The sequence below is a fragment of the Tupaia chinensis genome, unplaced genomic scaffold, assembly GCF_000334495.1.
Source record: "Tupaia chinensis unplaced genomic scaffold, TupChi_1.0 Scaffold000078_1, whole genome shotgun sequence".
In the NCBI taxonomy this organism is placed as follows: domain Eukaryota; kingdom Metazoa; phylum Chordata; class Mammalia; order Scandentia; family Tupaiidae; genus Tupaia; species Tupaia belangeri.
The window spans coordinates 1,385,426-1,397,836 of record NW_006159539.1 but is presented as its reverse complement, the minus strand read 5'-3'; the positions used below and the strand labels follow the sequence as shown (position 1 = coordinate 1,397,836).

The window sequence follows — 12,411 nt, the reverse complement described above, 5'->3', positions numbered from 1 at the left end:
GGTAAGGCTTGCCTTCAAATACCCAGCGAAGTGGCTTCTGATCCTAAGCCCTGTCCCCACCCTCTCACTCAGTTCTTCCCCAGCCAGATCTTTTTTCTCGCTAATGTCTGATCCTTATCTGACAGAAATTATTACTGATGTCACTCAGTGAAAGGCTTAGCACTGACCATCGGCTTGCGGAGGGAAGCCGGGCCTCTCCCGGGCTTCCCCCAGGCCTCCTCCGGCCTCCACAGAGCTCCACCGACCGGTGGCCCCCGAGTTTCATTCCGTTTCACTTTTACTTCAGCACGCCTGTATCTTGCAAGTGTTGGAGAAGGTTCTCCAGGCCCAGGAGCGTTCACTGCAGACTAGAGATCAGGCATGTTTACTCCCTCGGCGTTCAGGCCCTTCCCAGCTCACCCAGCTCAGGAAAGTTCAGGCCGGCGAATGAATACAGATGCCCCAAATTAATTTCAAATAGCCCCCCAAACATATTATGTGTTAGGATGTAGAAGTGTTATACGGGTCTTTTCTCCCAGCCCTAAAAACAGAAATGGAGAGCAGGTAAAGGCTAAGTCTTTAATAAAGATGCTTCGGGAGCTGGAGTCAGTGCTTTTCATTCACACCTGCACTGCCCAACAGGAACAGTAAACACTGAAAACAGGTAGGTAACTTTATTACAAGGACAGAACAGACGCGCCGAGTTCTGTCTACGGTCACCCATATTACAAATGCGAAGAGTATATTGTGGTGGGATGGAAGCCACCAAGCCCCAAAATGCTGTGCGTTAAGTGAAACTGCACGCGTCGATTCGGAAGTAGGACAGGGATATCTACAGTCATTATAAATAGCGCCGAGTGTACACGGTATCTACAGTCCGGGGCGGTATGAACACGGGGAACGGGTTTCACACGACAGTCTGAACATTCAGAACATCCAACTGAGCAATTTAAGGTATTAACGAGGGTCCTGGAACCAACCAAATCATTTATTTTTTCTCCTTCTGTAAGAAAAACTGTCGAGCATCTTCCCAAGCCTGCTGAGGAAACCTGTTAGCCAGCTCAAGATAGTCTTGGGCACCAAGGCATTTTCCTGAGATGGGGGAGAACAAAGAGAGAGAGAGAAAAGACGTACATTACACAGAATCGGGTTCTCTGAAGGGTAAACAGTCCACCATGCTTTGGTATCTGAGTACTCCGCAACACACGTTATAGAAATAGGGGGCTGGTTATCTCCGCACAGCTGGAGACTATGACACATGTATCTCCCTCCCAGTCCAGACTGTGCTAACATAGTCAGGCATCAGCCCCTGTGCAAAACGTCCTGGGAGATCTGGGTTTGGACTCCAGCATAGGAAGGAACGAGGGAAAACAAGTGTGGCAGACGTACGTCGGCCATCAGATGTGCTCCCCTAAAGCCAGCCTAGGAGGGGACATCTCTGGAAACGGGGGCACTTGTGCTCTAAAACAGCATATCTGGTTTAACACGTGAACTCAGTCTCACTGTTCCTCCCTGGCGCTCAGTCGTCTAACAGAGCAGGGGCGACGTCAGGAGCTGTCCAGGCCTGTGATGTGAGCAAAAGCCCGCACTCTGCCCCATGGGCGCCAGCGAGCAGCGGGGACCTGAAACCAAAACTCCTCCTTGGCACTGCCAGGCCCTGCTTTTACTCTTAGAGGTTTACCCAGGCGATGAACTCACAGCATCTTGAGACGTTTGATGGGGTCTTAATCTACGCAAAAGGGGACAGATGTCCAAGGTTGCAGCTTGCTCAGCAGCACCATTAGAAAGTAAATAGGGACCAGCAGGTGGTGCAGTGGTAAAGGCGCTGGACTCCCACATGGCCGATTGCAGTTCAAGTCCTGGACCTGGCAGCTTGCTGTCTCACTTTCCTTTTCTCTCTCTCTCTGGTCAATATAAAAAATAATAATATGTACAATTAAATAGTTTTTAAAACAAAGCCTATTACCAGCTGTTATTGCAGAGCAATGACCCTTTCTGAGCACAGCAGGGACCAACTCCACACTAGCTGTTCTGCGGGTTGGGCCTACAGAGCAAAGGAGGCATGAAAACCGGAGAAGGTGACTCTTGGAGAAGAGAGAGGGCTGAGGCTGCAGGCCTTGGCTAACCCGCAGATGGAGGCAGCTCCTGGGCCAGGCCTTCCAGAGCTGCAACAAATGGTGACTCATCTTCGTGGTCAGAAGGACTAACGGAAAAGAATGTTTATATTTCTTACTGGCAAAGAAGAAAAAATTGTTGTAGAATTAAAAACAAACACATCAGAAGATCTTCCTAAGTATTTTCATACATTAAAAATGTAACAATTGTTTTGTAAGAAACAGCAACAAAGTATGCTGATTTCTCCCAAGTATCCCCCAGAATTAAAGGGGGGCTGAGAGTGCACACTGATTCTGCCCAGACAGCGGGACGGCTGTGATGCTGCCCGCAGTGTCTGCAAAGCGGCACAGCTTTCTGTGGACTTCTCAGAGTCCCTGAGTCAATAAAACATTTTCTCATGGGACCGTAACAGCTTAAGTTATATTTCCTTCTCTGCATTCTTTCATACCTGCTCACTGGAGATGACTTTTTAGAAAGTATTTTAAAAGTTTATTGTAATACTGTTATGGCAGTGAGAATGAGAGAAAGACAAGCACCCTCAGTAGGGTCTCACACCACCAGGCTGCACGCCCACCGCAAGCCTTCCCAGCCAGCTGGGATCGTGGGTGTCACGCTTCTGCAGTGGACCGGGGAGCTGAACCCGTGATCTTCCATATGGATCTGGCATCCCATAGCAGCACATTACCAGCGTGCCACTGAGCCGGCTTGCTTTTTTCTTTTTTGTTAATTTTTGGTGTCAGAGTCCAAGGTAAGTGCTTCCAAGTGGTGTCCCAAGGGTCCTGCTAGAAGTGGGCCTCTGAACGGCCACTTTAAAGACTATCAGACTCATGAAGACTTGGGGAAATCTGCACCAGGGGAAATCTGCACATTAATCAGAGATGTCACGACAGCCGAGCAAAGAGCAACTTCCACTTCTCAATGACAGTCTGAGTTGCACAATATTTAGAAAAGTAAAAATGCACCTTAGAACTCAAAACTCCAAACTCTGATCATAGCAAACACCTCAGTAGGAACTCACCGGGGAAAAAAGGCTTGGCAATCATTTGGCCCCTCCCCGACTGAGATTTTTTTTTTTTCTCCATGGAAAACAATTATTTCAATAAAAAGTTCAAGTACTTGAATTTAGGGTAGAAATATGGGCTACTATCATTGATAACTGTACTCTAGATGTGGAAAATAAACCAAATCTCTGATTGTAGCATTTGTATGAGTAATGTGGGCCCATAACGATGAGCTGACTCCACTTTCATGATGATCGTGTATTACAAAGTGTCTCTTTAGAAACTATGCACACGTGTTTGTGCTTTCCTTTTACTTCCATGGATTTCTCAATTCCTTTATCACTGGAATACACTTGTTATCTGGATCTCAAATATTTTATGTGATGTATAAACGAACTTCCCAAACATTTCCGGAGGAATGAGTGAGGTGCATGTCCATTTGGCTAACAAACACATGGAATTTAACTTCAAAGGAGACTTACCTTTGGGCTGGTAAGACTGGTTATCTGCCTGGCCGGGCGTCTGTGCAAAATCCTGTACGAGAGAAGAGTGTTTTCATACCAACACTGGACAGCAGTTCCAAGTGTCTGTCTGTCTGTCTGTCTTTCTAATATTTATTTATTTGATCCCATTTGTTATTATTATTTTTTAATTTAACCAAAGAGAGAGAGAGAGAGAGAAAGCAAGAAAGCAAGCTGCCAGGTCTAGGACTCGAACCGTGGTCAGCTGTGTGGGAGTCCAGCACCTTTATCCACCATGCCACCTACCAGCCTCTCAAATGTATTTCTGATCCTGCAACCACTTCTGCGTGAACAGTTTGGAGCACAAATATAAAAGTTGAAGTAGGGGCTGCCTCCGTGGCCTAGTGGTTAAGAAAGGTAGATCTTAGGGCCAGTAGGTAGCATGGTGAGAAGGGTGCTGGGCTTCCGCATGGCCAACCAAGGTTTGAGTCCCAGACCTGATGGTGTGCTTTCTCACTCTCTCTCTCTGAGCATGTGTGCCCTGTAGCAACATTTAAAAATAAAATAAAATAAAATAAATCTTAAAAAATAAAAAATAGCTAGATCACACATGGCTGATGGCACAGTTCAAATCCCAGTCCTGGCGGTTTAGAAAACATACGTGTGTGTGTGTGTGCTCAGAATCCCAGAAGGAGAATGAAGAAGTGATTGTGCATAGTCACCCCCCCACCCGGGTTGGTTTCTCACTTTACCTCTCTTAGTGCATGTGTCCTATAGCAAAAGCCTCTTTTAAAAAAAAATACAGATTTTTAGCATTTAAAAATAAGTACAAGTACAAGGTCTTATGTATTCTGAAGCTAAATCTTAAGTCTGGTAATTGTACTTTTAGACAGAATGTGAAAATGTAGTATATAATATACCTATAACATATTAATAGTATATAATATGTATATCTTTAGGAACCTAGGACAAACTATTGAATTCTATTTTAATATTTTCTAGTGATTGTTAATAACATAACACATATGGACCTTGAAGAATCATTTTATAAATGAAAATACAATGTGTATTCATTATTTTTAGTGTATTTATAAAAAAGACTTATTTATTTATTTATGAAGAATATTTTATTTTATTTATTAATTCATTCACTTTTTAAAAATTTGATCAGAGAGAGACAGGGATAGAGAAAGTAAGAAAGCAAGCCACCAGGTCTGGGCCTCAAACCGTGGTTGGCTATGTGGGAGTGTCTAGCACCTTAACTACCACACCACCTGCTGGTCCCCAAAAGGAACTTATTTAACTCCCCTAGTCGCCACCTCCCAGGCTGCTGGCTTTCCTAACGTTTTCTTTTCAGGTGACCTCCCCCCACTTTAATGAGAGATCTGCAAAGGCAGCCATTTTTATCTAGTTCATTCGTTGCTGTGTCCCAGTGCTGGGGACAGTGCCCGGCATACTCCGAAAGCACATACTCCAAAAGTGCCAGTCGACTAGAAGAATAAATCATCTGAATAAAAAATTAAAAAAATAGCTACAGGGCATGTGCCCTAGCTGGAGAGAGAGAGAGAGAGAGGGAGAGAAAGTAAGAAAGCAACCCCTGGAGGGGGGTGGCCATGCTGCAATCCCTTCTCTATTCTCCTCTCGGGGTGGTGGGCACACGCACACGTGCACCCACTGTGTTTTCAAGCCGTCTGGTGTGGGATTCACACCGCACAGCCAGCCATGTGGGACCCAGTCACCTCAACTAGCACGCCGCTGGCTGGCTGGAATAATCTGAACTTCATATGATCAGAGTCTTTAGATTCTCTATCATGTATATTTAATTTCAACTTCAGGCGTTAAGAATGCTGTATATGAAGAATACTAAGTGTTGATGTGACGAATGTATCCTGCAAGATTTTATTTTAACTTTAAGATAGTTTTAAAAATCCATACTTGTAGATCTTAAGAGCCATCTTGAAAAATTTTTCAGAACACGGAACCCAGACTCAAACAGAACTAGGTGAAAAGAAAACATTTCTAAATCTAATCGGCCCAGCCGTGTTTAATTTACCACACATCATCTAATAGCGGGTAGTGCAGAAAACGGAGGCCCTTAGTTGCTGCGAAGGTGAAGAGGCCTGGGGCGCATTAGCTGTCCTGTACCTACTCTTTGGACCCGAGAGGTGTGTGTCGGCCAGGGTACGGCAACGCTGACCCACGGCCCTGCTTTCGGTTTCACTGCCGTGAAACTCACAAAGCATCGTCCACTCCTCACGTGTGACATGAAGCAAAGGCACACCGGCTTATGGCGAAACGGCCAAAGGAAAATGGGGGATTTTCTGCTGCTAGTGGTCTACAGGGGTAAAACAAACTCATGGGCTTAGCAGACGTTAAACCGTCACCCAGACTTGCTACTAGTTGCCTGAGTTAGTGCAGATGTGAAAATATTCTTATGCCGCAGCACTAATTCCAGTTCCAGCCGTACAGAATTTAACTAGGTCGGCAAACTACAGGATGGTTCTTCAAAATTTGAGATTAAAAAACATACAAAACATGTTTTTAGATTTTACATATATATGAATACATATACATGAGAATCTTGTATTTAAAAATTTACCAAAAAAATTTACAAATAAACACAAGTTTTAATTGCTTGTTGGCAATTATTATCTGTCCTGCATAGCTAGACAGAAAGCGAGATAAACGTCATAGAGAAGTCTGGCTGCTTTTAGAAACATTTCCGTGCCGGTTCTCTTTTCATTAACTGGCAACGTGTCCTTGCCTTCGGATCCTCCGAGCAGAAATTATACCACACCCAGCTCGGTTCTCTGAATGATGTCTTAGTGACTATCCTGATGACTTCTGAGAATAATTTCCAAGCACAGAAATGCATGGAGGCGGCGCAGGGGCACCGATGAACGGCGGCCTTGCTGTTACTTCCCAGCACACCCATGCACACAGCCGGACGGCCAGACCTCCCCGGGTACCTGGATGAACGTGGCCAGCAGGACGCAGCTCATCTCCTGCTCCAGGATGACCTTGTTCTGCCGGTTGTCGTAACAGGCCGCGATGAGCGAGGGGAACAGCACTTTGATCAGCCGCGGGTCACTGAAGTACTGGAAGGGCAGCTGGCAGAGCTTCTGCAGCACCGTGGGGTGGCGGCCGGACTGCACGATTACCTGCAACAGAGGAGCGGCCTGGCCAGTGGCTGCCGCCCACGCCCACGCCCACGTGAGCACGTGGAAAGGCCGAATGAGAGGGAGACTCCCGGAGCCCAGCTGACGGGACTTTAGAAAAGAACAGAAAATAAAACACATTTTGCTTCTCAACTTAAGGAAGAGATTCCAACAGTTCTGCAGCCATTTAAAAATGACCATAACCCATAGGACGGCGGCGCAGCTTCACAACACACGGCTCAGACAAAGCACTCGGCACCACTTCAAGGCAGGGCGGCTGTGCTCCGGAAAACCTGCCCAGAGCTCACCCACGACTGCCACTGCGAGATACCCTCCGCTATGGCCATGCCCTCTGCCGTCTCCCCAAACCGGCTCATCCAACCTGCTCAATGCAGGCAGACCTATCCCAGATGCAGGCAGGTCCGAGGGAGCAAGGGACTGCCTGCAAGAGGGCCGGGAACAGTTTCGGCAAGCAGAGCCTTCCTGCGGCCCATAGGCCTTATCTCTGCTTCCATCAGTGCCACTGAGCCTCAAAGGAGAATTGTTTAGATAAATGGGACTGTTGTCTTGAAGCAGTCTGGGTTTACAACTCTGCCCATTTTAAGAAATAGGCCGATGCAATTAATGGGCTTGCGGGGAAGCCCTCCTAACTCACTCCCCAGGTCTGCATGATGCACTCAGACATGTCCAAGTCGGATCTGCTTCAAGTAACGCTGACGGGTCAGTTCTAATATGAAAGCGCTGAGACCCAAGGCGCACGTCAGGGTACAGGGGGACGCTCCTGGAAGGCTGGGAACACCGTAAACTGAAGGTCAGGACTGTAAATTGTACTTGGAAAACACAATTTTACAGGTACACACCCAGACAGGGCTGCATTCAAATGAAAACCAGAAGGACAGAATGAAACGGCAGGGGCAGAGGCAACATAAATTACAGGGATTTACAAGTTCTCCAAGTACTTTTAACAGTCCTTTAAGAACACACTCTCAGATGATAATGCAGTTTGGTCTAAGAACAAAATCAACAAAGTAATAGTTCACATATTTTCGTTCAATAGCTAAAATGACATCAAAAACCTTTAGAGGCTGTTGATAGGAACTTGTTAATACCCTCAGATCCAGGAGGAATTTTAAAGACTCACGTATCGTGTGACAATTCTGCACAGGGCTGTGTGCTGCCGTTTCTGACGCTGGCTGGGAAAATGTGCCCCATCATGTACTTTATTGATAAAGCATTTACTGAAGTCTTTATTTTACTTATTAGCTACACATTCTGTGCCACAGCCAAATGGTCGCTGCTTTAGGATTTATAACGATGCTATTATTAGAAGTCTTTTCTTTTTTTTTTTTCATCTGGGGGCAAACATTAAGACCTGGTTCTTTCTTTGGAACTCCACTGTTAAAATGCTGTTATTGGGAGATTTTCTAATTGAAGAGAGATTAGAACGGCCAGTCTGGCTGGCACAGGCTGGAAGGTAACTCGAAAGCGACATCTTCTGGTTCCCGGTGATCAGCACCGACTGTGAGCGCCTACTGGGACCTGCCCACCTGCACTCCCGAGGGCGCTACGGATCCCCTCGAGGGACAGAGCTGGCTCTAGGTGTCTGTCTGCAGAAGTCACTGGCAGTCCAGGGAGCTGACCTGCCAAGGCCACTACGCTGGAGTCCCTGAACTGCGGGTGATGCACGCAGATGTAGGCGGTTCAGTGACCTTGGGGCGAGTTCTGTCTGAAGGGTCACCTAGACGGGATTTTACCAGATCACAGTTGGGCATCTGAGGGTGGGAAAACCCACCCTGCCCCCTGCCTGGCTGTGAGCCAGAGAGGACATGCAGTCGGCACTGTCCGGCAAGCACTGCAGACACCGCGCTGTGGGAGATGGGGGCAGGAGCAGAAAGGGCCACCCGGGAGCACCGAGACTCAGCAGAGAGGGGCGGCCGGCTACTGTGGACACAGCTGAAGTCAGCTGACAGGCTACGTGTGTCCTTCCGGGGCAGGGAAGCCAGGTGGGAATGCCCTCAGCCTGACCTCAGCCTTGACCATCACGAGTGTTGCCCAGGGGGCTTTTGCCATCCGGCCTCAGTTTTCCTTGACCCAGCCGTTCGCTTCCAGCGTCTGGTGGTCACGTCATGTTGCTCACGCTTTCCAGTCAGTGCAGTCATTGTGGGACGCAAGGGTCTGGCTGAGCTAGGAAATGCGAGTAATTCAGGGGCCTCGGGTTTCCCACGTGCTGTTCCCTGCTGTCCTGGTGGAGTTGCAACTAAGTCAGATAACCGTTGGCCTGTCACCTCTGTCCAGACGAAGCCTGTCCGAAAGTGCTAGGGAGGACACCACCCTGAGCCTGGCCAGGCTGTTTGCCCACCTCACCCCCCACCCCCACCGTTTCAGGGTGCGCAGGCCAATACAAACAGAAAGGGGTTCCCACACAGCTCCCTTCTGGGGCATGGCAGCAGTGGGAGGCAGTGCCTGCGGTAGACTTTGCTGGCTGCGGTCATTGGCAGGGAGCAGGTATGGCTTCCAGGATGAGAGACAGCGCTGTGAAGATGTCCACTTTCAAATGCAGAGCAGGGATCCACCAAAAAAAACCCAAAGGAATCTCCAGCAAGGTTTGGATCAAAGGAGACTGAACTGACCCTTGCTCTTAGATGGGATTCCAAAACAGGTGCCATCGAAAGAGCTGGGAGAGCTGGGTGGGAGAGCTGGGTGGCTGAGGTGGGTGAGCTGGGTGGGAGAGCTGGGTGGGAGAGCTGGGTGGATGAGCTGGGTGGATGAGCTGCGTGCCTGCTCTGACACCATTCCCCACCTCGCTGCAAGACCCCTAGGCAAACTGCTCCTTGCTCTGGGTTGTAAGACAGTGAATTTTTAAAAAGCAAACTCCGTTTTTAGAAGTTTCTTTTATTCATTTCTAAGAGGTAGACACACGGACACAGAGCCGCCCTGGCTAGGATTTTGCCATGTTGTGTGCCTGGCACGTACAGGTCGACCCAGGATCTGAACCCAGGTCCCCATACGTTCCAGTCTAGCACAGCGGTGCCCTAACCAACCTATGCCCCCACAGCCAGACCTCAAGTCAAACTCTCATTCACGTGTGGCTTAGACACCCATATACCTTAGGGGAACTGCTCAATTTTCCCAAAATGTATGTACCGATGTCACCAAGTACCTGCGTAAATAAAGAACGAGGAGAGCTGGGTGGGTGAGCTGGGTGGGAGAGCTGGGTGGGAGAGGTGGGTGAGCTGGGTGAGCTGGGTGGGAGAGCTGGGTGGGTGAGCTGGGTGGGAGAGCTGGGTGGGAGAGCTGGGTGGGTGAGCTGGGTGGGAGAGTTGGGTGAGCTGGGTGGGAGAGCTGGGAGAGCTGGGTGGGAGAGCTGGGTGGGAGAGCTGGGTGGATGAGCTGGGTGGATGAGCTGCGTGCCTGCTCTGACACCATTCCCCACCTCGCTGCAAGACCCCTAGGCAAACTGCTCCTTGCTCTGGGTTGTAAGACAGTGAATTTTTAAAAAGCAAACTCCGTTTTTAGAAGTTTCTTTTATTCATTTCTAAGAGGTAGACACACGGACACAGAGCCGCCCTGGCTAGGATTTTGCCATGTTGTGTGCCTGGCACGTACAGGTCGACCCAGGATCTGAACCCAGGTCCCCATACGTTCCAGTCTAGCACAGCGGTGCCCTAACCAACCTATGCCCCCACAGCCAGACCTCAAGTCAAACTCTCATTCACGTGTGGCTTAGACACCCATATACCTTAGGGGAACTGCTCAATTTTCCCAAAATGTATGTACCGATGTCACCAAGTACCTGCGTAAATAAAGAACGAGAGTGTGGCCAAGAACTCTGAGTCTTTGAATATATTCTTTCTCACTGAAAGTTACATTCTTTTTTGTGAGAGATTTTTACTATAGGGAGTGTGTGCTTGCTGGAGAGACAGAGAGACAGAGAGTGAGAAATCATTCCCTGGGGCGATGGCCACGCTGCAAGCCCTCCTCCTCCCTTCTCTCGGGATTTGGGGCATGCACATGTGCCGGGCATGAGTTTCAAGCCACCGGGTCCAGAACTCATACCACAGTCGACCATGTGGGCGTCCAGCCACATAACCATTATGCCATTTGCTGGTTCCTGAAAATTACACTTGCACATATGAAGAAAACCACACGGAAACCATTTGGCTGCGTCAGGACCCGGAGTACTCGGAGGCTTCCTTGGCGCCATCTTTGTCATTCTCGGGGGTGGGGACAACAGGAGCGCAGGCTCCTCTCAGGTCTAGGTGGAGGCTGGTGCACACAACTCCACAGTCTCCGAAGGAGGGCACTTAGGCAGAAGGTGGCCCGCTGCTTTCCTCCGCAGTACCATGGCAGAGGGGCTGCCGAGGGAGACAGCAGCCACCTGGAGTGGGCACACACACTGATTCTCTCTCCTCCTGCGCGTTCCTGGGCACCTGCTAGCCCCCGGCTCTCACCTCTGCGCTTCCCACCACGGACCGGCCACAGGAGCACTTGGTCAATGCCTGCTGATGCGGCAGCTTTCCTCTGACCCTGGGACCTCAGTTACACAGCTGGGAGAGGAAGGAAGCCGCTCTTCACCATGCCAGTGATGACGCAACACGCTGGGGAGGGCTCGTGCTTTGCACACCAATGACAGGTCTGCAAAGGAGCCCGGCGGGGATGAGGTGCCCAGGACCCCTGGGAGGGCGAGACTGCTCCTTACTCAGGGAAATGTGCAAGGCCGCATAGTTGGGGGCGTGTTGGACTCTGAAGGCTGGATCGGATCTCGGCGCCAGGAATTGAAGGTGGAGCGATTTTGGGTGGAGGGAAGAAACTCACAGATTCAATACCAGACTGGCTGAGTGTGCAGGCTGTCCCAACGATACCACGCACTGCTGGCTTCAGCAACGGAAGTTTATTTCCTTGTCTGGAGGCTGGTGATCTGGGTTTGGGGTGCCGGCATGGTCAGGTCCTGGAGAGGGCCCTTGTCCAGGCTGTAGATGGCCTTTCCTCGGGGTGCTCACGGTGAGAGGGCTCTCCTTCCTTACAAGACCATCGCTGCTACCGAGTCAGACCGCACTTAGCCTCTCCCTAAATACAGTCGCTCTGCGGCCCAGGACTTCCTGTCGAGATTCTGGGAGAGCCTACTCAGTCTGAAGTACAGCCCACCTCATTCCTCACTGCCCCAGGGAACGGTCCTCCCTTCCAAAGGCTGCACTGCCAACCGTACGCCGGACCGAGAGGCTTTTCCTGGGCCAGCCGCCTCTCGGTGGCCATCTGCCATGAAGCTACAGGCTCCAGACTGCTGGTGGCAGGTAGCTCGGGCTGTGGGTCTGGCTCTGCCCCTGTCCTGTTATGGCCACTTCACTACTTTGTGCCTCAGCGTCCTTCCCACTGAATGGGGCAGCCTTGGGACTCGGAAGGGGACCCAACGAGCCTGTGTCTGTGACCACAGAGACAACACAGGGGCCGCCATGCACCTGTAGGCAGCTCGCCGGCTCTGCACCCCGAGTCTGCTGCTGAGGCCGACGGCGGCACACGGCACGCTCGCAGGCCGGAAGCCCCTGCCCAGGGCGAGGCCTGCAGAGTGCGTCAGCCCCGCTGCCCCACATCTCACCCCACAGGGCCAGAGGGCCTGGCAAAGGCAGGCCCTGCTCTCTGGCTGGGGCTCGAGCAGGCTTTGTGGCGCCTGGGAAACCACTGCTGAAGCGCGGCCGCCCC

The 12,411-nt window shown here is 50.1% G+C and overlaps 1 protein-coding gene across 2 annotated transcripts in view; it reads right to left on the bottom strand.

The window, feature by feature from the left end:
* Positions 1–544: 544 nt before the first annotated feature.
* SCAPER (S-phase cyclin A associated protein in the ER) overlaps positions 545–12,411 on the bottom strand; it is a 278,443-nt gene continuing 266,576 nt past the window's right edge. For both annotated transcript variants that reach the window (XM_006142594.3, XM_006142593.2), the window contains 3 exons: positions 6,526–6,717; positions 3,578–3,629; positions 545–1,071 (listed from right to left, as the gene is read on the bottom strand). In XM_006142594.3, the coding sequence (XP_006142656.1) occupies positions 968–1,071; positions 3,578–3,629; positions 6,526–6,717 (348 nt within the window). In that variant the 3' untranslated portion in view covers positions 545–967. The remainder of the gene's footprint in view (positions 1,072–3,577; positions 3,630–6,525; positions 6,718–12,411) is intronic.